Consider the following 27,328-nt stretch of genomic DNA (forward strand, 5'->3'; position numbering starts at 1 on the left):
CATGCACTTACCAATGTACAGTATTTATTTAGTTTCATTTATTTAAAATTCTGGGCCACCTTTCAGCCCCATTCAAGGGTTCATCAAGGTGGCTTCCCAATTAACAATCTAAAACAGTCACAATATAACTTAAAACACTCTGACAAATTGGCTGTATTCCAGTGGTTCCCAAACTTTACTACCAGCACCCACATTTTTAGAACTACGCACTATTGGGACTCACTCACGAGCCAGTTTCAGGTGGGTCCCTATACTAAATGTGTGAGAACTACTGTGTTAGAAGTAGTATGCATTAAAAAAGATATTTATACATTGAGTACTGTTTATTTCAAGTAAAAAGGTTAACATTTCTCCAGCCATTGAACGAACACATTAAAATCATAAATGACTGAAGGTTAAAAGCATTCTCTCAGAGGCCTTATAATAAAGTATATTACATTTAAATAGTGTAGTTTAACTTTAAAAATGTATTCAATTTATAACAGCAACAGAGACTAATAGTTTGGGGCTGAAACAACTTTATTTGTTCAACTATTGATTGAATATGTGATTTATATGAATATACCCCATTGTAAATTGCATTCACTTGGAAGTAGGATCAATTGAAATAAATACAACTTACTTGCCAACAACAATATTTAAGAATGAGTGGAATCTTGCAGATTTTATGCTAGTCATTAGTATAACTTCTGTCAATAGTCCCATTTGAAATACATGAAACTATAGTACAGTCTTGGCCATGTTGCTGGGAGTGTTACAAGTCTAAACATTAGTTTTGTCACTTTCTGCAGTCTTTCATAGGGCAGAATCCATACATCTATTCAGAACATAATATTCATATATGAATATTGTGCAGTGTTTTAAATTAAATGAAAAGCTGGGTCCATGTCTTTGAAAGACAGAAAAGTCTGTAATTTGTAATCAAAGTCAATAGGTCGATTCTGAGGCTCCTTATACTTCTTTGTCATTTTGATTCCCAGGTATGGAATAAGTTCACAGTGATCTAGGAACCGTTCCAGCTTAATCTTGTACTTCTTTCGTATGTAATCTGAGCTCCTAGGGTTATATGCTGCAAAAAATAAAATAGCATTGATTATTCCATGTCACTTGCTTTTCGTAATTTAAACTGTTAAACTGAGAACATATTATAGCATTATTTTCACCAATCACTTCACCCTATTAATCTACACTTGTGTGGTACTAATGACATGGTACTATAGTTGCCTCTGGCTAGGAATACAGATATTAGCTACAATGCTTCATTCAGTTATTGTAGAATAAATTGCAGACCAAAACCACACCTGATCTTGACAAACCCATGTCTTTAACTGTGGATTTTCTCAATTCGTATGCAAACAAAAGGGCAGGTGTAGAAATTAAGGGCCCAATTCTACGCAGTAAATTTGGGCTGCTCAGTGTTACATGGTATGCTGGACCATTCTTCTACCTACAGCAGTGATCTTCAGCCTTTTTTGTGCCTTGATCCCCCAAATAAATAAAATATTCGAGTGGGGACCCACCATTGATTCCATCCCCCCTCCCGGGACCTGATCTGCTCATCCCAGTCACTGCTGCCCCTGCCTCTCCTACATTTTGTGTCTTCACAGTAACCCTGTGAGGTAGCGGCCTAAGCAGGGCTAACCTTTGGAGCTGCAAAGCAAGAAGAGGCTGTGCAGGATTTTATCAAGAACTCAGTTTTGATAATGCAGTACCATTACTGGATTGGATCTAAGCCATCTTTTGCATAGGTTTTGAAATGCTGCTGTTACCCAAATGAGCTTTGTAACTCCAGGGGTCATGACCAACAGGCTGAAGTACACTGACATACAGCATTCCTCCCCAAGTGATTCACTTCCACAGAAGAGATCACTTTAGTATTAGAACCCAGTTGGGAGATAAGTGCCTGGACAGATTGCAGCAATAGGGATGACAGGCAGTGAACGGGTTTAGTACCTCTCCCTTTGCCCATGGCTCCACATTGCTTGCTAATGGGGTCCACCAGGATATTTTAGGAATGGAGATGTTCCTCCATTCTTAGAGTGCCTGGTGGAGAGTGGAATGGAGAAGGCAGTTAACAAAGGAGCTTTCTAAAGTAGAGATTAAACTAATGGGGGGGGGAAGGGGTGTCTGGATTTAATGGACTTTCAGCATTAGCAGACACCCCATCCACCCATTACTCTGTAAAACTGAGGGTTCACTGTAGTTCAACAACTACAACAACTATAGCTTTTCAAAGTGCTGCCTTCATTTTCAGATTTGTGTCTAACTTTGCACCATGATAAAGACTGCTGTCTTCAATCTTCTGTCTGCTTCCCTTGTCAAGATGCGAATAGGAACATGTTATATCAAAATTTGTCCAGCTTAGAAGATAGCTGTATTGCAGTAATTGTACATTTGTATAGGAGAAACAGCCAGAAATATATTTTTGTCAGTGTTAATACAATTATGTCTGTTGAAAAAGACAAATCAATTAATGAGTTTGTATATGGAAACTAACATTTATTAGAATTTCTTTAGTTAATACTATTATTGCATACATTTTCTGTACCTTTCAAATGATAGGCTATGAATAGAAGAGCAGTTCTTTTCACACTTAGGAATGGAAATTTAGGCTTTAAACAACCCACTTCATTCATAGCTTTGATCAGAGCTGTTGCTACACCCTGCAGGAAAAAAGTAACATTAGCAACGTGTATTTACTTATTGGGAGATTCATGTCTTGCCTTCCAACTTAAAAAAATCACAATGGTCAAGACAATGGATTAATATAATTCATCAAAGTCCTTCATAAATATGGATTTATAATGTTTATTGCTTGGTGTTATAATGCTTGGAGTTATGCCCTAAGTAAGTGGTTCCCAAACAGTGCACCAACAGTGCACAAAGGGGTGCTGTGAGATTTCCCTGGTTGCCCCTCCTACAGGCACCACTATCTTGGTTCTCATGAGATTTGGATGCCACCATCTGAGATCTCAGGAGTTTTTGTTGTCTCACATCTGAGATCTTGGGAAGAAGAGGCTGCAGGGGCACTGTGATCACAACCTGTGGCGCAATTCTAACCAACTTTCCAGCACTGGCACAGCTGTGCTAGTAGGGCATGTGCTGCATCCTGCAGTTGGGGGGCAGTCACGGAGGCCTCCTCAAGGTATGGCAATGTCTGTTCCCTTACCTTGAAGTTGCATTACCCTTATATGTTGGTGCTGCAAAGTGGGTTAGGATTGTGCCCTAAGTTGTTCTTCCATGGACAGGAGGCATTCCACTCATACAAAAGAGGTCCTCTGCATCCCTTTCAAAATTAGTTTCTGAATGTTGGTAGAATCCATCAGAGCAGGATGTCGTGGTGGAGTGGGCAAGGCTGAACTGGCAAAAATTACCTCCTCTTGCTTGAGCACAGCAATAACTTAGGAAATAACTAGAGATGTCAGTTTTCAGTTGGTAAGATAGGTTTACACCTAAGTTTTACTGAACACAATGGGCTAACACAACGGGCCTACTTCTGAGTAAAGTAAAAAAAACCCTTTTTCAAAAACCAATCCAAAAACAATCACATGTTGAACAGCCTTCAATCCTGGAGCTTTGAGAAATGTCACCTTCTCTCAATTCAAGGTATATCCAAGACATTCACAAAAAATCCACTGAGTAGGTTTAAAAAGCAAACACACTATTGTATGTCTCTACAACTTTCTTAATTAATAAACTTTCTTAATTAATAAAAAGGTGGCAGAGCAGTTTTTAAACTGATCCCTGGGGGAAAGCCAACAGGAGCTGAGGGGCACCCGGTTCGGGACTCCTGATCCCTGGGGGAAAGCCAACAGGAGCTGAGGGGCACCCGGTTCGGGACTCCTCATCCCTATGGGACGAGGATGGGGAAGTTAGAGAACAACAAGGTAAAGGCAGAGTAGGAGAAGAAATTGGGAATGATAGCGTGATGGGATGTGATAGATGGTTTGGGATGGGATGTGACAGATAGCGTGATGGGATGTGATAGATGGGATGTGATAGACAATGAGAGGATTCAGGGATAAAGGAGCTAAGAAGGAGCCCATCTGAGGTCATTCCATGTACAAATGCTTTTATGCAAATGCCCGAAGTCTCTGAGCAAAGATGGGAGAACTGGAATGTCTGGTGACTAGGGAAAACGGAACTAGGGAGATCATGGGCATAACGGAAACCTGGTGGAATGTGTAGAATCAGTGGGATACCTCAATCCCGGGCTATAAACTCTACAAGAGGGACAGGGAGGGGCGTGTTGGAGGTGGGGTGACCATTTATAAGAACATAAGAACAGCCCCACTGGATCAGGCCATAGGCCCATCTAGTCCAGCTTCCTGTATCTCACAGCGGCCCACCAAATGCCCCAGGTAGCACACCAGATAACGAGACCTCATCCTGGTGCCCTCCCTTGCATCTGGCATTCTGACATAACCCATTTCTAAAATCAGGAGGTTGCGCATACACATCATGGCTTGTACCCCATAATGGATTTTTCGTCCAGAAACTTGTCCAATCCCCTTTTAAAGGTGTCTAGGCTAGATGCCAGCACCACATCCTGTGGCAAGGAGTTCCACTGACTGACCACACGCTGAGTAAAGAAATATTTTCTTTTGTCTGTCCTAACCCGCCCAACACTCAATTTTAGTGGATGTCCCCTGGTTCTGGTATTATGTGAGAGTGTAAAGAGCATCTCCCTATCCACTCTGTCCATCCCCTGCATAATTTTGTATGTCTCAATCATGTCCCCCCTCAGGCGTCTCTTTTCTAGGCTGAAGAGGCCCAAACGCCGTAGCCTTTCCTCATAAGGAAGGTTCCCCAGCCCCGTAATCATCTTAGTCGCTCTCTTTTGCACCTTTTCCATTTCCACTATGTCTTTTTTGAGATGCGGCGACCAGAACTGGACACAATACTCCAGGTGTGGCCTTACCATCGATTTCTACAACGGCATTATAATACTAGCCGTTTTGTTCTCAATACCCTTCCTAATGATCCCAAGCATAGAATTGGCCTTCTTCACTGCCGCCGCACATTGGGTCGACACTTTCATCGACCTGTCCACCACCACCCCAAGATCTCTCTCCTGATCTGTCACAGACAGCTCAGAACCCGTCAGCCTATATCTAAAGTTTTGATTTTTTGCCCCAATGTGCATGACTTTACACTTACTGACATTGAAGCGCATTTGCCATTTTGCTGCCCATTCTGCCAGTCTAGAGAGATCCTTCTGGAGCTCCTCACAATCACTTCTGGCTAGCAGCATTAGGGGGAATAATAAAAGCTTCTTCAAATACGTTAGAAGCAGGAAACCCGCCAGAGAAGCAGTTGGCCGTCTGGATGGTGAGGGAGGGAAAGGGGAAATAAAAGGAGACTTAGGGATGGCAGAAAAATTGAATGAGTTCTTTGCATCTGTCTTCACGGCAGAAGACCTCGGGCAGATACTGCTGCCCGAACGGCCCCTCCTGACCAAGGAATTAAGTCAGATATAGGTTAAAAGAGAAGATGTTTCAGACCTCATTGATAAATTAAAGATCAATAAGTCACCGGGCCCTGATGGCATCCACCCTAGAGTTATTAAGGAATCTGAGAATGAAGTTGCTGATCTCTTAACTAAAATATGCAACTTGTCCCTCAAAATGGCCACACTGCCAGAGGATTGGAGTAGCAAATGTCACGACGATCTTTAAAAAGGGAAGGTGGGGGGACCCGGGAAACTATAGGCCGGTCAGCCTAACATCTATACCGAGTAAGATGGTGGAACGCCTCATCAAAGATAGAATCTCAAAACACATAGATGAACAAGCCTTGCAGAGGGAGAATCAGCATGGCTTCTGTAAGGGTAAGTCTTGCCTCACAACCCTTTTAGAATTCTTTGAAAAGGTCAACAGGCATGTAGATGCGGGAGAACCTGTAGACATTATATATCTGGACTTTCAAAAGGCGTTCGACACGGTCCCTCACCAAAGGCTACTGAAAAAACTCCACAGTCAGGGAATTAGAGGACAGGTCCTCTCCTAGATTGAGACCTGGTTGAAGGACAGGAAACAGAGAGTGGGTGTCAATGGGCAATTTTCACAATGGAGAGAGGTGAAAAGCAGTGTGCCCCAAGGATCTGTCCTGGGACTGGTGCTCTTCAGCCTCTTCTGACCTGGAGACAGGCTCGAGTAGTGAGGTGGTAAGTGTGCAGACGACACCAAACTCTTCCGAGTGGTGAAGACCAGAAGTGATTGTGAGGAGCTCCAGAAGGATCTCTCCAAACTGGCAGAATGGGCAGCAAAATGGCAGATGCGCTTCAATGTCAGTAAGTGTAAAGTCATGCACGTTGGGGCAAAAAAATCAAAGCTTCACGTATAGGCTGATGGGTTCTGAGCTGTCTGTGACAGATCAGGAGAGAGATCTTGGGGTGGTGGTGGACAAGTCGATGAAAGTGTCGACCCAATGTGCAGCGGCAGTAAAGAAGGCCAATTCTATGCTTGGGATCATTAGAAAAGGTATTGAGAACAAAACAGCTAATTTTATAATGCCGTTGTACAAATCTATGATAAGGCCACACCTGGAGTATTGTGTCTAGTCCTGGTCGCCGCATCTCAAAAAGGATATAGTGGAAATGGAAAAGGTGTAAAAGAGAGCGACTAAGATGATTGCTGGGCTGGAGCACCTTCCTTATGAGGAAAGGCTACGGCGTTTGGGCCTCTTCAGCCTAGAAAAGAGACGCCTGAGGGGGGACATGATTGAGACATACAAAATTATGCATGGGAAGGATAAAGTGGATAGGGAGATGCTTTTTACACTCTCACACAACACCAGAACCAGGGGATATCCACTAAAATTGAGTGTTGGGAGAGGTAGGACAGACAAAATAAAATATTTCTCTACTAAGCGTGTGGTTGGTCTGTGGAACTCCTTGCCGCAGGGTGTGGTGACGGCATCTGGCCTGGATGCCTTTAAAATGAAATTCAACAAGTTTCTGGAGGAAAAATCCATTACAGGTTACAAGCCATGATGTGTATGTGCAACCTCCTGATTTTAGAAATGGGCTATGTCAGATGCAAGGGAGGACACCAGGATGCAGGTCTCTTGTTATCAGGTGTGCTCCCTGGGGCATTTGGTGGGGCCGCTGTGAGATACAGGAAGCTGGACTAGATGGGCCTATGGCCTGATCCAGTGGGGCTGTTCTTATGTTTCTTATTCATTGGGAATGTCTACCACATGATTAGATCCTACATGCATATACTAATACATATATGCATATACTACAATACTACATACATATACTAATACTAATATTCATGTAGGATCTCTATAATAAGTTTCTCATACTTTGTCTGCATTAGACAACTTGTGTTCTTTGTTCTCTCGGATAATCACAAATTTATGAGATAATCAACTTCTGGAATAAAAAAAAACTTCATAGTAACTTACATATTTTTAAAGTAACATTCTAAAATGTTGTCAGTTTCATTATTTTAGAACTTATAGAGAAGGCAGCAGCCAGTTTTACAACTACAATGGAATAAAAGATCTTTGTATTAGTAACTCAGGTAGGAGGCTAAGATCAAAGTGGTGCTTTCCTTTAGTGAGTTCAGAAAGCTATTTGAGGATTTGAAAGCTAAACTTAAGGATTTGGAGTGAGAAGCATTCAAAAAGAAATGGGGAAATAAAGCACATATACCAACAGTATGCCTGTTTGGATTCTGGCCCAAGATTTATGCAAAATTTAATATGAGCATAATTAATAGTAAACAAATAACCTGTTCAAGGTATCCAGTCAAGGGAAGAGCAGTCAGCAGTACTGGCTCCTTTCTGGGGGGCAGTTTACGTGGAAGTGTCTGATTCCAGTATTTTTCTGGTTGTCTAAGAATACAGAAATTATGTATTGTCAAAATAAAATTATTGAGCAGTAGCTAAAAGTGTAAAGTAAAAAGTATAAATAATGTCAATGCATTCAGTACCTCATGAACTTCTGAAGTTTTTCTTCACTTTCAAAAATATATAGCTTTTGGCGATAAAGTACAGCATATTCAATGTCGCCAGGTACTAGTGCTTCATACCTTCAAAGAGATAGCAAAAAGCAAACATGATATATTGATGAGGGTTCTGTAAGATGTGTGAACTATTTAAAATGGCTGTTCTGGTTATTCAGCAAGTCAACAGGTACAGGTACACATGGCTATGCTCTCACCATGTGATAGGTGAGAACATCCTTGGGTAAGATCTGAATTAAAACAACTGCCTTGTTTCATTGTTGGAAGCAATGCTGGAAGCATCATCCTCCCCAAAGTTTTAAACTTAGGGTTTAATCATTTAAGTTTAATTCCAGCTTCTGTTTTCTAATGGTAACATCCTTAAAAAAATAAAATTCCGACTCTGTAGAGTTGTATCTTGATTGTAAGCTTTAGTAAGTAATCTGTGTGAATGAAATGCACTTCTCAAAGAAGCAAAGGAGTGGAGCAAACTGGTTTGCTTGTTACTGAAGGTATTAGAATGCACAAAGGGGCAGACTCAAAGTATATCAGCTCAATTCTATTTAGTGCTGGTGCAGCAGGGCTGCATAGCCCACACTGTATCCAACATCAAAATTGGACAGGGCAGAGGTCTCTTTGGGGTAAAAGAACATTTGTTCCTTTATCCAGTGTTCAGCCCCAGCCTGCCCAATAGGGCTATTCAGATTTGCACCAGCAAAATCTCTGGTGCAGATCTGAGAAGCCCCATGGAGGGCTTTTAGGCCTGGGACAGGGGTTAGGCTATGGGGAAGATCCCTGGGCCTGAACCTCCCACTCTCTTCCTGGGCCTGAACCTCCCCCATCCTGAAACACCCCCTCTTTGCCTCTTTCCACCTTCTACTGCCCAGAGCAGCACTTACCAGCCCTGGTGGCTGTTGGGCTGGATGGTGCATTTCTTCCTGCTGGAACTACCTACTTGCAAGTCATCGGAAACTAGCTTTATGGTAGCCATGGTGATGGCTACCACAGTGGTGACAGCTACCACTGGTGCAGCGGTTGCTGCAGTGAAGCTAGCCCAGATTAGGATTGGACTGTATAAGTGCTAAATAGCCACTTGGACTGATCTATAAATATTGTTTTTACAGGAGATGGAGTCTAGAATGTACAAGTGGAGAAGCATCTTTGGATTTAGTTTAATGCTTTGCAGTGACAGTCTGAGGCTCTTTCCTGAGCACATTGTGTTCAGCAAGTAGAAGGACATCTCTGAATATTGTCAGAGATATACACAGATATACACAGATATATACACAGATAATGCACAGATTCCTGGATCCCGTTTTAAGGCAACAAGTAAACCCCAGATACTATATTTACCTTGTCTTTCCCAGTTTAAATGTTACTTTGAAACAAACATGTTACAGCTGCAAGTTTTAATAAAATGAATAATGAATCTGGGGGGTGCAGAATATTTTGTCTAAAAATATCCCAGGGATAATTGAAGGTGCTACAGTTTGTTCAAGAGAGGACTCCTTGCTCAGGCATAGTCCATTTTATTACATTATGGTATTCAAAAGAAATCTTTGGAAGTGCAGGAACTTACCTTTGTTTGCCATCTAAATAAGTGACTGGACAGTATCCTTGCAATTCAGCTTGCATGGGAAATAAAGCCTTCACGCCTGCTGCAGTTAGTCTCTTCGGTAGCAGTTGTGGGAGAGGAAGAGGATGAGGTGCTAATGGAGGTACATATAATTCTGGTGCATTCAAGAATTTCTACATTGAAAGAAATCAGACATTTATACAAAGAAGCATCTTGTGTTTTAACATAATTCCTACAAAGCATCTAACTTTATTAAAATAGCTTTTACCTTCTCCTCACTATTTAACGATTACTACAACCAGCTGTATATTCTGGGGTTCTCTAGAGACCATCTTTGATAAAAATTAGAAATGGTGGCTTGCCACTAGAGACACTTAGGCTAAAATCCTATCCATACCATTGACTAAAATGAGACTTCTGAGTAGACATCCCTAGGATTGTGCTCTCAGGTAGTTGCTGAGGCAAGATTTGAACAACTCACATATATTTGCATTTTCACTGTGTCATACCTATTTCCTTTCCAAACCAACATGTTTCACCCACTTTTGATACTCACCTCCAGTTCCTCCTGTCCAGCCATTTTGTAGTATTGTGCTCGAAACTCTGCTGTAAACTGCAGAGAAGTGTTTACAGAACAATCAATAAGCTCTCCTTTTTCTGCAAGAGTGACAGGACAGTATTGCCCAAACTCTCCCAGTCGAGACAGCAGTTCTTGCGGTGAGATACACAAGTCAGCAACACTGGCTGCTTTTCCTGTTAACAGTTGGATACAATCCTGTTACGTTTCAACAGCAATGCTGTATTATTTGGAAGATTACACCTATTCTGCTGAGGCATGAAAAGGCAATAGCTACAATCAAGTAATGCTGAGTGGAGCAAATCAGTATTTGTAAATAGCTTGATAAAAAAAAAGTTTGCTAGATAAAAATAACTACTGTGAAAATCAAGAGGCCAGAAAGAATTTATTAATTGGTTCTGATATTTATTAAGCAAGTGGTAGAAGAAAAGCTTGCCCACAGATAGAATATAAAGTGTTGCACACATGATTAATTCATTACTGTGCTTTGTACCAGTTAGCTACACTAGCGGTATCATCTTTCATTCTCTGCTGAAACATTTTACTTTTTAAATGGATTTTTTATATGGAAGAAACTACAGTACTAGACTTCATAACTAATTTTGACAAAATAATTTTTTGACAAAAATATTTTTTGATAATTTTGACAAAAATATATTTTCCAGTTCTGTATCAATTCCAAACAATATTGGGTCTATTTATAAGCTTAATATCTCTTTGAATAAAAGGTAAACAGTGATTTTTTTTTCAATCACTTGGGTGGAAACTAGTGCTGATCTGCATTTACTTATTACATTTCTATCCTACCTTTCTTCCATGAAACTCCAGGTAGTATAAATAAAGTTATGGCAGAGAAAGGTCTTGACTGGGGACTCCCAGTGGTCTGCCTCTTGTGCCTTAAATCCTGTGCCACAGGTACTCATTGAATATTCAGAAGCACTTGGATGATGAACTATCAAGATAACTTTTTACCAAAAGAAATAATTTGTTAGATGTGAACTGTGAGCTTCTGAATGTTCAAGTACTCTTTGGGCAAAGCAGACATTAAATATTTGTACTGGCCTGGGTTTTTATCTTTTTCCCCTGATTACATGCTCCCCCCACTGAAAGCCAATGGGAGCTTTTTCCCTAAATAAAATAACATGTGGGGAACATACAATCAGGATCGGAACGGTGGCATGGCAAGGTGTTAAATAAATAAACTCCCCCCATTGTGGTTTTGCCCCATTTCATATGTCCCCTAGCACTTTTTTAAAAAGAAAAAAATGGATCAACACACCTTTAAAGTAATGTGTTCTTTGGCTCTGATATCACTAGCTGCAAATCTTTTGAGACCAGCTTGGTTTTATGCCAAGGACTTGACATCTTTCTCTGTGTTTGATCAGCATCTGACAATTCCTGGCTCTGGCTTGTGAGACATTAAAAGATCTCTAGCCCCAGAAGGAAGGGAGGTTGTGAGCACTCTATTCAGGCAGCTACCACATCATACCTACCAACGGAGTGCACCTTCTGAACAGAAGGACATCTACCTGATTTTTTCCTGGTAAAATCAAACCAAATGCAACATAACTGATTTTAAATTATGATTCCATTGATATTGACAAAAGCCCAATTCATGTAAAACAGAATTCTTTGCTTACCTTGCCGTGTTTTTTCCAGATATACCTGGATTTGTTTTGTGACCTTTTGAGTTTCCTCAAGCACTTTGTTCCAGATCCACCATTTGCTATGGGAGCCATCAATCACATACCAGTTCTGGTGCTGTTTCTCATAATAAGGCCTGATTTCTTCAGTTTGTGCTCTGTAACATGAATTCTTGATAGAAAGAATACTGGCACTGTCATGCACTGGATAAGGAGGTCTGAGAAGACAATTAGGAGTGCATTAACGTAAAGACTAACTTGATTATATGATTATGTATCTTATTGGTTCATATTAACATTCATTATCCATAGCGACAACAATCGGCGGCCCGCTTGAGCGGCCCGCTTGGAGGCAGGCTGTGCAACATGGCCTTTCCCAGTTTGAAGAGACACTTGGCCAACAGTCTGAGGCTAAGAGGCAAAGAAGGAAGGCCCATAGCCAGGGAGACAGGCCAGGGACAGACTGCACTTGCTCCCAGTGTGGAAGGGATTGTCACTCCCGAATCGGCCTTTTCGGCCTTTTCAGCCACACTAGACGCTGTTTCAGAACCACCTTTCAGAGCGCGATACCATAGTCTTTCGAGACTGAAGGTTGCCAACTAGGTAGGTATCCATAGCGACAACAATCAATTAATGACATCCAAGTTATCTGGATACTCTATCATGGAAGTGATATATGGCAATATTGTGTGCTTTTATCTTGTTAGGGACCAGAGCATGGATGAAAGTTAGAAATGAATGCATGTCAGAGCACAGCCTTATTTAACTTGCAAATTTATTTTGGTCAGTGAAAAATATAAACAACTATATAACATACATAAATATATGCAAAACTTAAATAAATAGAAATTTAAAAAAAATATACATAAGAACATTGACAAATGTGAAAAATTGAATGAAATCAGATGAAAGAGGAAAGCGTGTGGATGAAATTTGAAATGTGATTATAATTGAAAACAGCTGAAAGATCAAAACAAAGTGGATGAAAGTCAAGGTATTGCTGTAAGAACAAATCCAAACAGATATAAGATTTAGGGCACAATCCTACCCTGTGCTGGAAAAGGCAAGCCAAGAGGCTTACGCTGTATCCAGTGCAGGATAGAGGCCCAAAGTGGCTCAGCCAGAGTCAAGGGGAACTTGTCCCTATGGGACTTGTGCCACCTCTTGAGCTGGCTCCGAACTCCCTGGGAACAGGAGTTGGGATCTAGCATAAGTGCTGGAACACAGCCCTGCCTCCCGCTCACCCTCGAAGCCACCCACCACCTGCCTTCCCCCTGCCCAGGAACACCTCCCTCCCGCCTCCTCCCCACCCACCCAGAGGCTTGTGTCAGTCCAGCCAGGCCGATGCAAGGTTCGCCGCAGAAGCTGCCTCTGTGGATTCAGCCTCCGTGTGCCGGCACAGCTTACTCCCAAGGAGGCGCAAACGTGCTTTATGGCATGTTTGCGACCCTCCTGGGCTGGCGCAAGAGACTTGCGTTGACCTAAGTGAAGGGCAGGATTGTGTCCTTAGAGAGTAAATTATTGGGAGGGGGTGATTTTGGAAGGGTTACAGTCCTTTATGTGAACATTATATAAAAATGGGTATTATGAGAACAAGAGGTGAATGAATGGGGATGCTGTATGCATAACTTCAAATACGAACTTTGACAGAGTTTGTTGTCAAATTATTTAACAATTTAGCTGTCAGGAGCACTAGCTAGAACAGGAAGGTCAGTGATTGGTTTTTAATTCTCCTTAATAAGTATCGAGGTCCAGGGGCCCAGACTTGTGTCAAAACAGATCAATGGCTGATTATCCAGGAAGCACATGGATGCCTCTTTGAGTGAGGAAACTTCCTTTTTGCCTGCAAGATGGTCAAGGTAGTGAGCCTGAAGGGAAGCACAGAAATGATAGTGTAAGAAGGTGACCCAAGAACAAAGACAGTGTGTGCTGGCAGTTTCTGGGAGAGATAAGACTTGATGTGATTTTGAATACAATGGAAGCGAAGAGAAATTGCTGTCAGCCAGCAATGCTGGGCAGGTACAAAAGATGCCTGAAATATCCGTAGCCTGTTGTTCTTTGCAGCCATCCAGCTCCATCCAATGCTCAGTTTGTATACTTGTAAATAAAGCAGGTATTACAAAAACTTTGGAAGCTTCCAGTAATTTCTATTACTAAGAAAGCCAGAACCCAGATAACACTGTGCCCCTAGAAACTTCTGCTTGAGAAAGAAGGGTGTGAGCATGTGACATTATTGTTAAAAAATTTCAAAAAGATTTTTAAAAGGTTTACTATAGGAACCATTTTGAGGGGGTTATTAATTCACCCTCTTACTGGCATTGCTACCTGTCAGGGCTTTGCTTGTCCAGCAGTGCTCTTCTGAAAACCTCCCTCACATCGATATCCAACTCAAAGATTTTTACTGGAATTATTTTCATATCTTCCAAGTGGTTGACTTGCTTTTTTGTTACAGGGTACCCATCAATAACAAATCTATAAACAAAGAAGTATCATACTCAGATTTGGTTTCAGATCTATTTTTGGATGATATCAACTCCTATTCCTTTAGCTTTTGCTAATGAAGTGCATGCATATGACAGCATATTCTAAAACCAACATTTTCAGAGCATGTTCATGTTCATTTGCCATTATATTCATCATAAAGCTATATAGCTTTAAGGGGTTATCTCAGTGATTTTCAACCTTTTTCATCTCATGGCACACTGGCAAGGCACTAAAATGGTCAAAGTACACCATCAGTTTTTTGACAATTGACAAGGCATACTGTGCTGTCAATGGAGGGCGCACATCCCCCAATGACCCCACTAATAAAAGACCCTCTCCCAAATTCCCATGGCACACCTGGGGACCATTCATGGCACACCAGTGTGCCATGGCACAGTGGTTGAAAATGGCTGGGTTATCTTAACGAAGGCAATACATTTTGTAGGCCTTGAATGAAACTAGAAAGGAATACGACAGAGCATAAATAAAACCGTACATCACAGAAATTCCAAAAACTGAGTTGCTGTCTCTTATCTAGGGATTTGTCAGCCAGCAAGCACTGAAACATCACTCTAGCACCAGTACATAATCATTAAAAGTATAGCATACCAGTTTTGAAACCCAGCAACCTATACTGTCATGATTCCAGAAGGCTCACTCCTTTTATAGTGATTTACCAGCTGATACATAAGATGATCTTGTATGAAGTAACTTTTGAACAGATTCTTCCCATGTAAAATAAATACTGCTTAACAGCCCAATTCTTTGGGCTCTGGCCAGCAGTGAAACACATGTTCCATTGCTGGCCACTGCTGAAAAAGTGCTGGAAAGCATTTCTGGCTGCACAAAAGACTTCCTGCCTGCATTGCCAGACCTCCAGCTGCCCTTGGGTACAGGTAAGTCACTGTGGGAGGCAGGAGGGGGCAGGGAAGGGGTTAATGGGGGTGGGGAGGGGTGAAATTGGGCAGGGAGGCTGCAGAAGAGTGTGGATCTGGCGGTGATGGTGTGCACCATATCCAAAGGTGCAACAAAAAACTTGTGATAAGCTCAGGAGACCATGCTTTATTAGCATGGACTCCTTGATTGAATTTGACCATGGAGTTGGTGAGGACAACTCTGGGGTTAGAAATCCTTCTTTTGGGTTAGATGTCCTTCTAGAGTTAGAAGTCCTTCTTTTGCGATGTTAACAATTTTGTTTATTGCATGTTAGGAAGCTCCACAGCTTTTGTTGATAAGGTCAAATATGCTGTGTGAGCAAGGCATGGCCACCCATAGAATTTTCCAAGAGTCAGGCGATGCTTCCTCTAAGCCAGCTCAATAGAGTTGGGGAGGAGTAGTTGCTCTGACAATGAAAAGTGTGGTCTTCCTCTAGGCCTGTAGGATCTGAGTCCTCTCTATCAGTCTTGTGCCAAGTCACAGCCCAATCCTGAATTGCCCGGGGTGTCCAGCTTTGACAGAACTGAAAACAGCTGCTGCCGCATCCTGTGCGCCTCGGGCTGCCGTGGGTAGTGCCTCGGTAGAAGGGGACTTTTGTCCCCTTCTCCCGGGTAAGGGAAGCAGCCCCACAATTGGGCTACTCACTTTACTACTGACCAAAAGGTCGGCAGTAAGGTAAATGAATTTGTGTAGGACACCAAGCCCCATATGAACGGACCTTCCTCTCTGCCTCCCCACTCCCTGCCCCTGGCACGCCTCCCACCTGCCCTCTCCCCGCCCCCACCTCCCCATCACACCTCCTCCCTGCCCTCTCTCCACTGTCCGCCTGCCTCCCCTCTCCCCATCATGCCTCCTCCTCGCCTCTCCACCTGCCCCCACTTTCCTCTCCACAGCTTGGCAATCCGTGAGACCGCCGAGTGGCTGTTGGTTGCCCAGCCGGCGCTAGCCCAGCACCGGCCAGTGCTAGGCTAGCACAGGCAGTAGCTCGGCAGTAAGCCTCGCAGACTTGCCTTATGGCACGTTTGCGACAGTGTGCTCCAGTGGAAAGCCGGAGTGCCAAGTTCAGGATTGGGCTCTCACATAACTAACATGAGCTGTGCTCTCTTTACACTAAATAAAAAAAGGCTTGCTAGGCTACAAGAGAGTCTGGAGATGGTGGAGTTGGTGTCATCTGGGACAGACACAGAGATGACTGTGTAACTGAGGAGCTAAGCTAAAACTACATAAAATGAAGGCTGGTTCTATGTAAATAAACCTTGATCTGTTGGAAACGTTATGTTGTTTCACTTAACCTTCCACTCATCATTCTGACTGAGGAGCAAGCTACTGGGCACTGGGTTTGAAAAATGGAGAGGGACCCTTCCCTAATCCTTCAAGGCTATGCAAAGGGTAGAGTCTTTCGCAAGCTAGGGACTGGTGGCAGTGGAGAAGCAACCACGTGAGTTGATGTCAGATATCCGAGGGTCTCTGGACAGGAATCCCGAGAGTACCACAGGATGCATCTTTGTTTTAGCATTGCTTCTTATAATTTTACCAGAACATCATTTTTTTACCAGAAATCTGGCAGACTTTGTTCAAAAATTAAATAGATACATAAACATGTCTGGAATATTATTGGAAAGGAATAAATTGGAATATTATTATCATAGAACAGGCTGAATGACTTGCAAGAAGGTTGAATAAGAACAAAGATTCCCTCCAAATGTACATACTGAAGACAAAGCACATACTATGCGTGGGGCTATCCTTGTTCAGAAATGAAAAGTGGTGAAGAATGCCGTATCATGGGTTTTTATAGGAGCTCATGCTTTGAAGTATGTGACACCAATTTTGTATCACCTGTATCATTTCATTTCTAGGATCAACATAAGGTGTTGATTATGACCTTTAAAGCCCAACATGGCCAGAGACTAGGGTACCTGAAATCATGCCTCTCTATATATGAGTCTGTCTGCCAACTCTATTCATCTGTTGATGCTCTGCTCTATGTTCCCCTGCCTTGAAAAGTTCTACTGGCAGGGCCTTTTCAGTTGCAGCCCCCAGACTATCGAATTCCCTGTCCATGGAGGCTCCCTTGTTCCCCATGTTGGTGTTTTGTTCTTACTATTCTGAATTTCTGCTCTGTATTTCATTGTTTTATTTTGGTGATTTTATTTTTGTTATAGTATTCTATGGACTTCATGATATTATTCGACTTCATGACGAAATTATACATACAATTCTGTAAATTATATTCAGTTTTAGCCACTTTGGGGACTCTTCTGGAATAAAAATATGTAGAAATAAAATGAAAAAGTCTCTCACCCTGTAGTGTTACACACAGTGTCCATCAATGCAATATCTAGAGCCTGCAAGGCAAGTTCATCAGGTGCAGTCAATCCTTTCTGAAGGTGCCACTTCAACATAAGTGCTAATTCAGTGTCTGGCTGATTGTTTAAAATCATACGCATGGCATCTCCAATGGAAAGGCGCATTACTCCATACACATTTGCAAATTTTTTGGCAACTGCAAAACATTTTTGTTACGAATTAGACACTTTTAATCACATCTGTGCTGTATATGGATTGTGAGTTGCTTATGTTCCTGACATTGAAAACTATATGGCAGTTTAAAAAAGGTTAGGATAAGAACAGTAGACTGATTAGAATTGCCAGAATACAAGGTTTTCAAAGAGCAAATTACTGAAGGTGTGTCTTGTGCACTTTAGCATGACGATATTAAACACAATACCCAGAGAAAATCCTTTGCATTTTGTTTTCCAGTTGCAAAAATTACACCCAAGTTCACACCAATTCAGTCAGCATACATTTTTCCCCTCTCTTATTCATGAGACTATTAAGATAGTTGTTTGTTGTCAAAGTATTATGATTTAAGTTGCTATACCATCAAATTTCACCACTGTGGTAGGTACGGTGCAAGCCTGTTGCAAGAAACAACCTTTATCACAAATACATAAGACATAGAATTTGTGACACAGAATGTGTCACAAACACATTTTGGCATAGAATTGGGCAACACAACCAAAACAGACCCCAGAAGATCTCGCAATGGATTTCACGGCAATCCTAGACAATCAAAATACAGGCAGGGGAGATGTGTCTGTACAGCCAAAGCTGTTTAGAAAGTGGTTACTGCAGTCAATCACTTGGCTGAACAAGCGAGTCAGTATTTAGTGTTGCCCATTCCACAGGCTGATTGGTGACAATAAAAGCTTTCCGAACAGCCTCAGGCCTATGTGCAATTTTCCTTGTCTACACTATTTAAAACTGTGGTCCAGAGCAATATCTATGGCAGAGCTGGGAAATAAGAGTGGTTTTGTAAATTCAAGATGGTGCCCTTAGTCTCGCTTGGTCTATTTTTCTCTTTTAATGTCCACAGGATGTTTCATGACCTACTTCCTTCAAATCCCCTCTTAAAACCAACCTTTCCTGTGAAGGCTTTTGCACCACAGTATCTCCAACTGTGGCTGTAAAAATGTAAATTTTTTAAATTATATAATGTCAAATAATTTTAGCAAACTCATAGCTGAAACAATCATGTATAGTTTCCTTGTGTCAGTATCAGTGTTCACCTCATGGCACACTGATAACACACTAAAATTGTCAAGGCACACCATCAGTTTTTTGACAATAGACAAGGCACACCACATGGCTGGTGAGGGGCTCACATCCCCCAATGGCCCTACAAGTAAATGACCCTCTCCCAAACTCCCAAGCACACCTGCAGACCATTAGTAGCACACCAACGTTTTGCAGTGCAGTGGTTGAAAATTGCTGATCTAGACTGTAATCTAAAGGACCTGTAGGCAAGGACCTGTCTTTCATGCTTTCCAAAGCATCATGCACACTGATGGTGTTATACAAATCATTAAACAATAGACAACATAGGTATAGTTATTATTCAGGATATATATCTGTGTTCAACAACAAGATTGTCAAAGTGGGTTACATAGTAGAGGAATAAAATGGATGATTCCTTGCATCAAAAGAGCGCACAGTCCTAAAAAAGACAGTGTGGACACCAGCAAAAGCCACTGGAAGGGACATTATGCTGGAACAAAGTTCAAAAGCAGAATGCCTATGAATATTAATTATCTACATCAGTGGTTCTCACACATTTAGCACTGGGACTCACTTTTTAGAATGAGAATCTGTCAGGACCCACCGGAAGTGATGTCATGACCAGAAGTGATGTCATCAAGAAGGAAAATGTTTAACAATCCTAGGCTGCAATCCTACCCACACTTAGCCAGGAATAAGTTCCATTTACTATCATCGTTGAAAGTATATACATAGTAGCTTGTTAAAAGTACAGGTCTGTCACATTCCCCCAAATGCAGTCATATACCATGGTAGCATCAAGTCTAATATATTAAAAATAAAACATTGAAATGAATGGGGACGCAGCTGAAATTGGCTCGCAACCCACCCAGTGGGTCCCGACCCACAGTTTGAGAAACACTGATCTACATATTTATGAATTAAAAATCTGCACACTCAGGAGTGGTGGTATCCTACCTGTTGTCTTTCCAGATTTTGGAGGCCCCACTATTGCAATCTTCACTGGCACAGTAGGCTTTGGTTTAGGCTGGCGGAGATATTTGATGGGGTTTTTCATAAATGTTTCTCTATTTTCTTTGCTTGTAAAGAAATAAATACAGTTTCGATGGAGAAGTGGAAACCTTGGAGTATCTTGATTCTCATAAGGTTTGATTGCATCTCCTTCACTTAGCTGCAATACATGCAGAGGGGCTGATTTCCAGAACTACTATTGTAACCATTTTACTATGGCAAATATGTAAATGTTAGCAAACAAACAGTAGCCTTTTATTTGTAAGAATTAAGCAAAGTTTCCCCATTCTTCAGTTAAACTCATTTATGTTCGTATAAAAAACTGTTGAAATAAATTGACAAAGTAGGACTGCAATCCTGTACACCAGTGGTTCTCAAACCTTGTAGAGGCCCTTAGAGGCTGCTGCCTGATTTATGAATGCCAAGGGATGTGAGTATAATGGTGATCGGGCAGCAGTGCACCACCCCCACAAGTAACAGCTTGTTTAACTCTTGATGCTAATCTGCCCTGTCAGTCTCATGAACCACCCAAAATTGGATCACAATCCACTGATGGGTCCGAGATTCACAGTTTCAGAACCACTGCTGTACGCACATCTGTGAGAGTAAGGCCCAAATCCTAACCCACTTTCCAGTACTGGAATAGCTGTGCTAATGGGACGTGTGCTACATCCTGCAGTTGGGTTGCACTCATGGAGGTCTCCTTGAAGTAAGGGAATGTTTGTTTCCTTACCTAGGAGCTGCATTGCCCTTATGTTGGTGCTGGAAAGTGGATTAGGATTGTGCCTTAAATCCCATTCAATTTAATAGGCTTTACTTCTGAGTAGACATGCATAGGGTTGCAGTATATTCTAGGGTTGCACATCCTCAATCAGAGTATACGTACCACTGACATAAGCAGCCTTTTGTATGAATATATTTTGCAGAAAACAATTACAGTCCTAATGATTGTAACAGTTAAACAACCCAGTTGTGTATATTACATTAAAAATCTTCTCTCTTTTATATCTGAAGAAGAATGAATATCTGAAGAAGAATGTCTTCAGAAGTGGCATCTGCTTGTGCAAGACTCTTTGTGCAAGTGGAATGAGTCTTCTCAGAGAACATAAGAACATAAGAACATAAGAACATAAGAACAGCCCCACTGGATCAGGCCATAGGCCCATCTAGTCCAGCTTCCTGTATCTCACAGCGGCCCACCAAATGCCCCAGGGAGCACACCAGATAACAAGAGACCTCGTCCTGGTGCTCTCCCCTACATCTGGCATTCTGACTTAACCCATTCCTAAAATCAGGAGGTTGCGCATACACATCATGGCTTGTACCCCATAATGGATTTTTCCTCCAGAAACTCGTCCAATCCACTTTTAAAGGCGTCTAGGCTAGACGCCAGCACCACATCCTGTGGCAAGGAGTTCCACAGACTGACCACGCGCTGAGTAAAGAAATATTTTCTTTTGTCTGTCCTAACCCGCCCAACACTCAATTTTAGTGGATGTCCCCTGGTTCTGGTATTATGTGAGAGTGTAAAGAGCATCTCCCTATCCACTCTGTCCATCCCCTGCATAATTTTGTATGTCTCAATCATGTCCCCCCTCAAGCGTCTCTTTTCTAGGCTGAAGAGGCCCAAACGCCGTAGCCTTTCCTCATAAGGAAGGTGCCCCAGCCCCGTAATCAGCTTAGTCGCTCTCTTTTGCACCTTTTCCATTTCCACTATGTCTTTTTTGACATGCGGCGACCAGAACTGGACACAATACTCCAGGTGTGGCCTTACCATCGATTTGTACAACGGCATTATAATATTAGCCGTTTTGTTCTCAATACCCTTCCTAATGATCCCAAGCATAGAATTGGCCTTCTTCACTGCCGCCGCACATTGGGTCGACACTTTCATGGACCTGTCCACCACCACCCCAAGATCTCTCTCCTGATCTGTCACAGACAGCTCAGAACCCATCAGCCTATATCTAAAGTTTTGATTTTTTGCCCCAATGTGCATGACTTTACACTTACTGACATTGAAGCGCATCTGCCATTTTGCTGCCCATTCTGCCAGTCTGGAGAGATCCTTCTGGAGCTCCTCACAATCACTTCTGGTCTTTACCACTCGGAAATGTTTGGTGTCATCTGCAAACTTAGCCACTTCACTGCTCAACCCTGTCTCCAGGTCATTTATGAAGAGGTTGAAAAGCACCGGTCCCAGGACAGATCCTTGGGGCACACCGCTTTTCACCTCTCTCCATTGTGAAAATTGCCCATTGACACCCACTCTCTGCTTCCTGGCCTCCAACCAGTTCTCAATCCACGAGAGGACCTGTCCTCTAATTCCCTGACTGTGGAGTTTTTTCAGTAGCCTTTGGTGAGGGACCGTGTCAAATGCCTTCTGAAAGTCCAGATATATAATGTCCACGGGTTCTCCCGCATCCACATGCCTGTTGACCTTTTCAAAGAATTCTATAAGGTTTGTGAGGCAAGACTTACCCTTACAGAAGCCATGCTGACTCTCCCTCAGCAAGGCCTGTTCGTCTATGTGTTTTGAGATCCTATCTTTGATGAGGCATTCCACCATCTTACCCGGTATGGATGTTAGGCTGACCGGCCTATAGTTTCCCGGGTCCCCCCTCTTTCCCTTTTTAAAAATAGGCGTGACATTTGCTATCCTCCAATCTTCTGGTACCGTGGCTGTTTTGAGGGACAAGTTGCATACCTTAGTCAAGAGATCTGCAACTTCATTCTTCAATTCCTTAATAACCCTTGGGTGTATGCCATCAGGGCCCGGTGACTTATTGATCTTTAATTTATCAATGAGGTCTGAAACATCTTCTCTTTTAACCTCTATCTGACTTAACTCCTCGGTCAGGAGGGGCCGTTCGGGCAGCGGTATCTGCCCAAGGTCTTCTGCCGTGAAGACAGATGCAAAGAACTCATTTAATTTCTCTGCCATCTCTAAGTCTCCTTTTATCTCCCCTTTCCCTCCCTCACCATCCAGAGGGCCAACCGCTTCTCTGGCGGGTTTCCTGCTTCTAACATATTTGAAGAAGCTTTTATTATTCCCCTTAATGTTGCTGGCCATGCGTTCCTCATAGTCTCGCTTGGCCTCCCCTATCACCTTCTTACATTTCTTTTGCCACAGTTTATGTTCCTTTTTATTCTCTTCATTAGGGCAAGACTTCCATTTACGGAAGGAAGCTTCCTTGCCCTTCACAGCCTCTCTAACTTGGCTGGTTAGCCATGCGGGCACTCTCCTGGATTTAGTGGAACCCTTCTTTCTTTGCGGTATACACCTCTGCTGGGCCTCTATTACTGTTGTTTTAAGCAGCCTCCATGCACTCTGGAGAGACTGGACTCTTTTTACCCTCCCTTTCAACCTCCTTCTAACCAGCCTCCTCATTTGAGGGAAGTCCGCCCGTCGGAAGTCAAGGGTTTTTGTTAGAGATTTGCCTGGTATTCTTCCCCCAACGTGCACGTCAAAACGGATCGCAGCATGATCACTGTTCCCCAATGGCTCAGTAACGTTTACATCTCTAACCAGGTCCTGCGTACCGCACAAAATTAAATCCAGAGTCACCTGTCCTCTGGTGGGCTCCGTGACTAGCTGATCTAAGCCACAGTCATTCAGCACGTCAAGAAATCCGGTTTCCTTATCGTGACCAGAACACAAATTGACCCAGTCAATATGAGGATAATTGAAGTCCCCCATGATTACAACCCTGTCCTTCCTTGTCACCTCCCTGATCTGTTTCCTCATTTCAAGGTCCCCATCAGATTTCTGGTCTGGAGGACGATAGCACGCCCCCAGTATTACATCGCTGCACAAGCCTGATAATTTAACCCACAGAGATTCTACGGTGGAGTCGGACCCACCTTCAATCTCTACTTTGCTGGATTCTATCCCTTCCTTAACATAAAGGGCCACCCCACCTCCAACACGCCCCTGCCTGTCCCTCCTGTAGAGTTTATAGCCCGGGATTGCGGTATCCCACTGATTCTCCGCATTCCACCAGGTTTCCGTTATGACCACTATGTCAATATTTTCCCTTGTCACCAGACATTCCAGTTCTCCCACCTTTGCTCGTAGACTTCGGGCATTCGCATAAAAGCATTTATACACAGAATGCCCCAGGATGGGCTGCTTATTCGCTCCTTTGTCCCCGCATCCTCTCATTGTGCCAAACCGTTTATCACATCCCATCTCCCTACCTTTCCCAATTTCTTCTCCTACCCTGCCTTTGTCTTGTTGTTCTCTAACCTCCCCATCCTCATCCCATAGGGATGAGGAGTCCCGAACCGGATGCCCCTCGGCTCCTGTCGGCCTTCCCCCAGGGATCAGTTTAAAAGCTGCTCTGCCACCTTTTTAATGTTATGCGCCAGCAGTCTGGTTCCATTCTGGTTCAAATGGAGCCCGTCCCTCTTGTACAGGCCCTGCTTGTCCCAAAACGTTCCCCAGTGCCTAACGAATCTAAACCCCTCCTCCCTACACCACCGTCTCATCCACGCATTGAGACCCCTGATCTCCGCCTGCCTAGCTGGCCCTGCGCGTGGAACAGGTAGCACTTCAGAGAACGCTACCTTTGAGGTCCTGGCTTTCAGCTTCCTGCCTAAAAGCCTAAATTTGGCCTCCAGGACCTCCCAGCTACACTTGCCCACGTCGTTGGTGCCGACATGCACCACAGCCGCTACCTCTCCCCCAGCACTGTCTACTAGCCTGTCTAGACGAGAAGTGATGTCCGCAACCTTCGCACCAGGCAGGCAAGTCACCATGCGGTCCTCACATCCGTCGCAAACCCCCCTCTCTATGTTTCTAATAATCGAATCCCCCACTACAAGAAGCCCCCGACCCCCCTCCCACCGAGGAGTATCCCGAGTGCGCTCGGATACGGGCCCATCCCCTGGAGAAGGGATCCCCCCTAGGGGATTGTTTCCCTCCTCTCCAGGATGACGTCCTCCAGGCCCGAGACTTCCCACCCGGGCAGCCGAGGAGCTGCACGCCTGAGGTTGGGACGAAGCCTGATCGTCCCCGGAAGTCTCCCCACGGTCCTCCTCTGGGTGCCTGCGCTTCTCCAGGTCGGCCACCAAGGCTTCAAGGGAGCGGACGCGTTCCCTGAGAGCCTGGAGCTCCTTGCACCGAGGACACACCCATGACTTATGCCCCAGAGGCATATAATCATACATGTGGCACTCGATGCAGAACACTGGATAGCCCCCACCCTGCTGCTGGCTGTCTGACTGCATAGCTTTTTTGTTGTTGTTGTTGTTGTTTTATTTATGAGTCCTTTTAAAAACCGTACACTGGATAGCAGCCCTCTTCTCAAGGGAAGAGGAAGGGCAGTGTATGGGGCCCTGGCCTCCTCGCCCTGCTGCTGAACTCGCCCAGATGCTAAACTCTTGTGCCTTACCTGGCACTTGGTTCCCAGAGGCCACACGCGTCTGCAGAGAGCCTCACGCGATGGCCCGCCTAGCTTTATACTCCTGGCTGGCTCCTCCTTCCTTCCTGATTGAAAGGGGGCTGGCCTTCCCAGGTGAGTTTACAAAAGCTCAGGAAGGCAAATGGCTGCTGATGGGCGTGACCTACTCTGCAGGCTCCTGAATGGACTGCTTGGATTAGCCTAATGGGGCTCTTAATGGGTTGGGAATTGGCCCTTCCTAGGTCCTTTCCCTCCTAGTTCTGTTCTCTTAGGCTGGACTGTTTTTGTAACCTCAAGCTAGTTTTTATTTGGGTTTGTTTAATTATTTATTGCTCTCTAGATCCTGTGTCCCAATTTACTGACCTGTTAGGTTATGTTCTAACTTAGATTAGGTTTAACCTGGGTTAAGTATAGGTTTAATTTAAACAAGTAGAAAAACCTGCTTTCCACTTTATCCTCCTCCCTTCCTTCGATTAAGTACTACCTTAGGTGCAGCTAACTTTCAACTTTGATTTAAATGCCTGACCCTTGGGCTCTTACTCACGAGTAGGACTCTGCTCTTACTCACGAGTAGGACTCTGCTCCTGCTCACGAGTAGCCCTATGTACCTCCCTTAGGTGCTAACTTTCAATTTTGATTTAAGGTTGCTTTAAAGGTAAGATTAAGGTTAGAAGACAGGGAGTTAGAAAGACAAAGCGTTAGAATGAGTACACTTACCTCCTCCTCCTCCTTTCCTTCTCCAAAACTCAGAGGTCTCCTTGCCTTCTTCTCGCCCAGATGCTAAACTCTTGTGCCTTACCTGGCACTTAGTTCCCAGAGGCACTTGATTCCCAGAGGCCACACGCGTTCCCAGAGGCCACAGAGACAGCTTGCCTTCATGGGGTGTCCTTCTGTTCACAAAAGCGTTGCCCTGGATGCTACCCAGACTAGGAATAGGTCTCCATTAATGGTGGAGACTCCTTAAACCGGCAGAAAAATAGCAGGGAAGTTGAAACTAGTCTTCCCCCCTCAACACTCAGACCACTCAGGCAAGTGCAATGGAGTTTCTCCAGCAGAAGAGGAGATACTGGGAAGACTGTAATTATATCTGCTGGTGTTGCCTAGTGATCATGGAAACAACAGAAAGGCAGGGAGGAAGAAGAACGTCTTCCTCCACCTCACTAATTCATTATGGGATCTCTCCACTTTGTTTTATAGCAGGGGTCTCCAAACTTTTTGGCCAGAGGGTCGCATCAAATATCTAGCATTGTGTTGAGGGCTGGGAAAAAAAAATTTAAATATAATATTTAAATAAATAAGTTAGAGATAGAATTTAGATGAGTGAATAAATGAATGAATGGGTTCATTCATTCAACCTCTCTGACCCTCAGAACACCCTCCAGACACAACCAGAGCACAGCTCTGGTCATGTTCAGCTGAGTGGGCCAGAGGCTTTCAGGAGACAAGAGCCTGGCTGTGGGCCGGATAGAGGCTTGCTGCAGGCCGCATCTGGCCCCTGGGCCAGGGTTTGGAGACCCCTGTTTTAAAATTTCACTGTCTTAAAAAGTTCACTGAAGTGAGTTCCCTCACTAAAAAAGTTCACTGAATAAAAGCCATAACAATCAAACCTAATATATGTCTATAAATAATATACTGTTATTATATGTAAGAATTAGCAGAGAAGTTCATGCCATTGGCTAGCAAGCAAAACGAACTTCTTTAAAGGCTAAGCATTTACCTTGATTGGGTCCCACTGTCCAAAATTACTTGGATGCTTATAGGTGAGAACTATCATCTTGCGTGCAAGTGACAAACTTAATGGATAACACTTCTCAAAAATGCTTTCACGGTTTTCTATTAGATCTTTCAACTTCTTATACAATTGGTAACACACAATCCGAGGTTTTCGCTTGCATCCGAGAGTTACTTGGGGTATCAGTATTTTTTCTAATTCTTCCTAAGAACAAATGAAAACATTGCAGAAATCCAAAAGCATACATAAACCTTAAAATGTTAAAAAATAATGATTAATAATAAGACTGCTCTCATCCATGACTTAAGTAGATCCATAAACATCTATGAAGTTTTGTAGCTCAGGCTCTTATGTTTACACTACACCAGCTCTTTTCTAATAGTTGAAAAATACCATTGTCATGAATATGGCTTTATCAATGACATAACAAATGTGATATACAGTGGGA

At 43.2% G+C, this 27,328-nt stretch overlaps 1 protein-coding gene across 1 annotated transcript in view; it reads right to left on the reverse strand.

Annotated features, from left to right (window-relative positions):
- Positions 1-569: 569 nt before the first annotated feature.
- Positions 570-27,328, reverse strand: part of AK9 (adenylate kinase 9) — an 88,100-nt gene continuing 61,341 nt past the window's right edge. Inside the window, exons 32-42 of the mRNA XM_066613332.1 lie at positions 26,866-27,084; positions 19,690-19,903; positions 17,476-17,677; positions 14,077-14,223; positions 11,749-11,969; positions 10,088-10,284; positions 9,535-9,704; positions 7,944-8,042; positions 7,743-7,845; positions 2,549-2,663; positions 570-1,069 (exon numbers count right to left, since the gene is read on the reverse strand). Coding sequence (XP_066469429.1) covers positions 861-1,069; positions 2,549-2,663; positions 7,743-7,845; positions 7,944-8,042; positions 9,535-9,704; positions 10,088-10,284; positions 11,749-11,969; positions 14,077-14,223; positions 17,476-17,677; positions 19,690-19,903; positions 26,866-27,084 — 1,896 coding nt within the window. The 3' untranslated portion in view covers positions 570-860. The remainder of the gene's footprint in view (positions 1,070-2,548; positions 2,664-7,742; positions 7,846-7,943; positions 8,043-9,534; positions 9,705-10,087; positions 10,285-11,748; positions 11,970-14,076; positions 14,224-17,475; positions 17,678-19,689; positions 19,904-26,865; positions 27,085-27,328) is intronic.

This window comes from Tiliqua scincoides, chromosome 1 (genome assembly GCF_035046505.1).
Source record: "Tiliqua scincoides isolate rTilSci1 chromosome 1, rTilSci1.hap2, whole genome shotgun sequence".
Classification (NCBI taxonomy): domain Eukaryota; kingdom Metazoa; phylum Chordata; class Lepidosauria; order Squamata; family Scincidae; genus Tiliqua; species Tiliqua scincoides.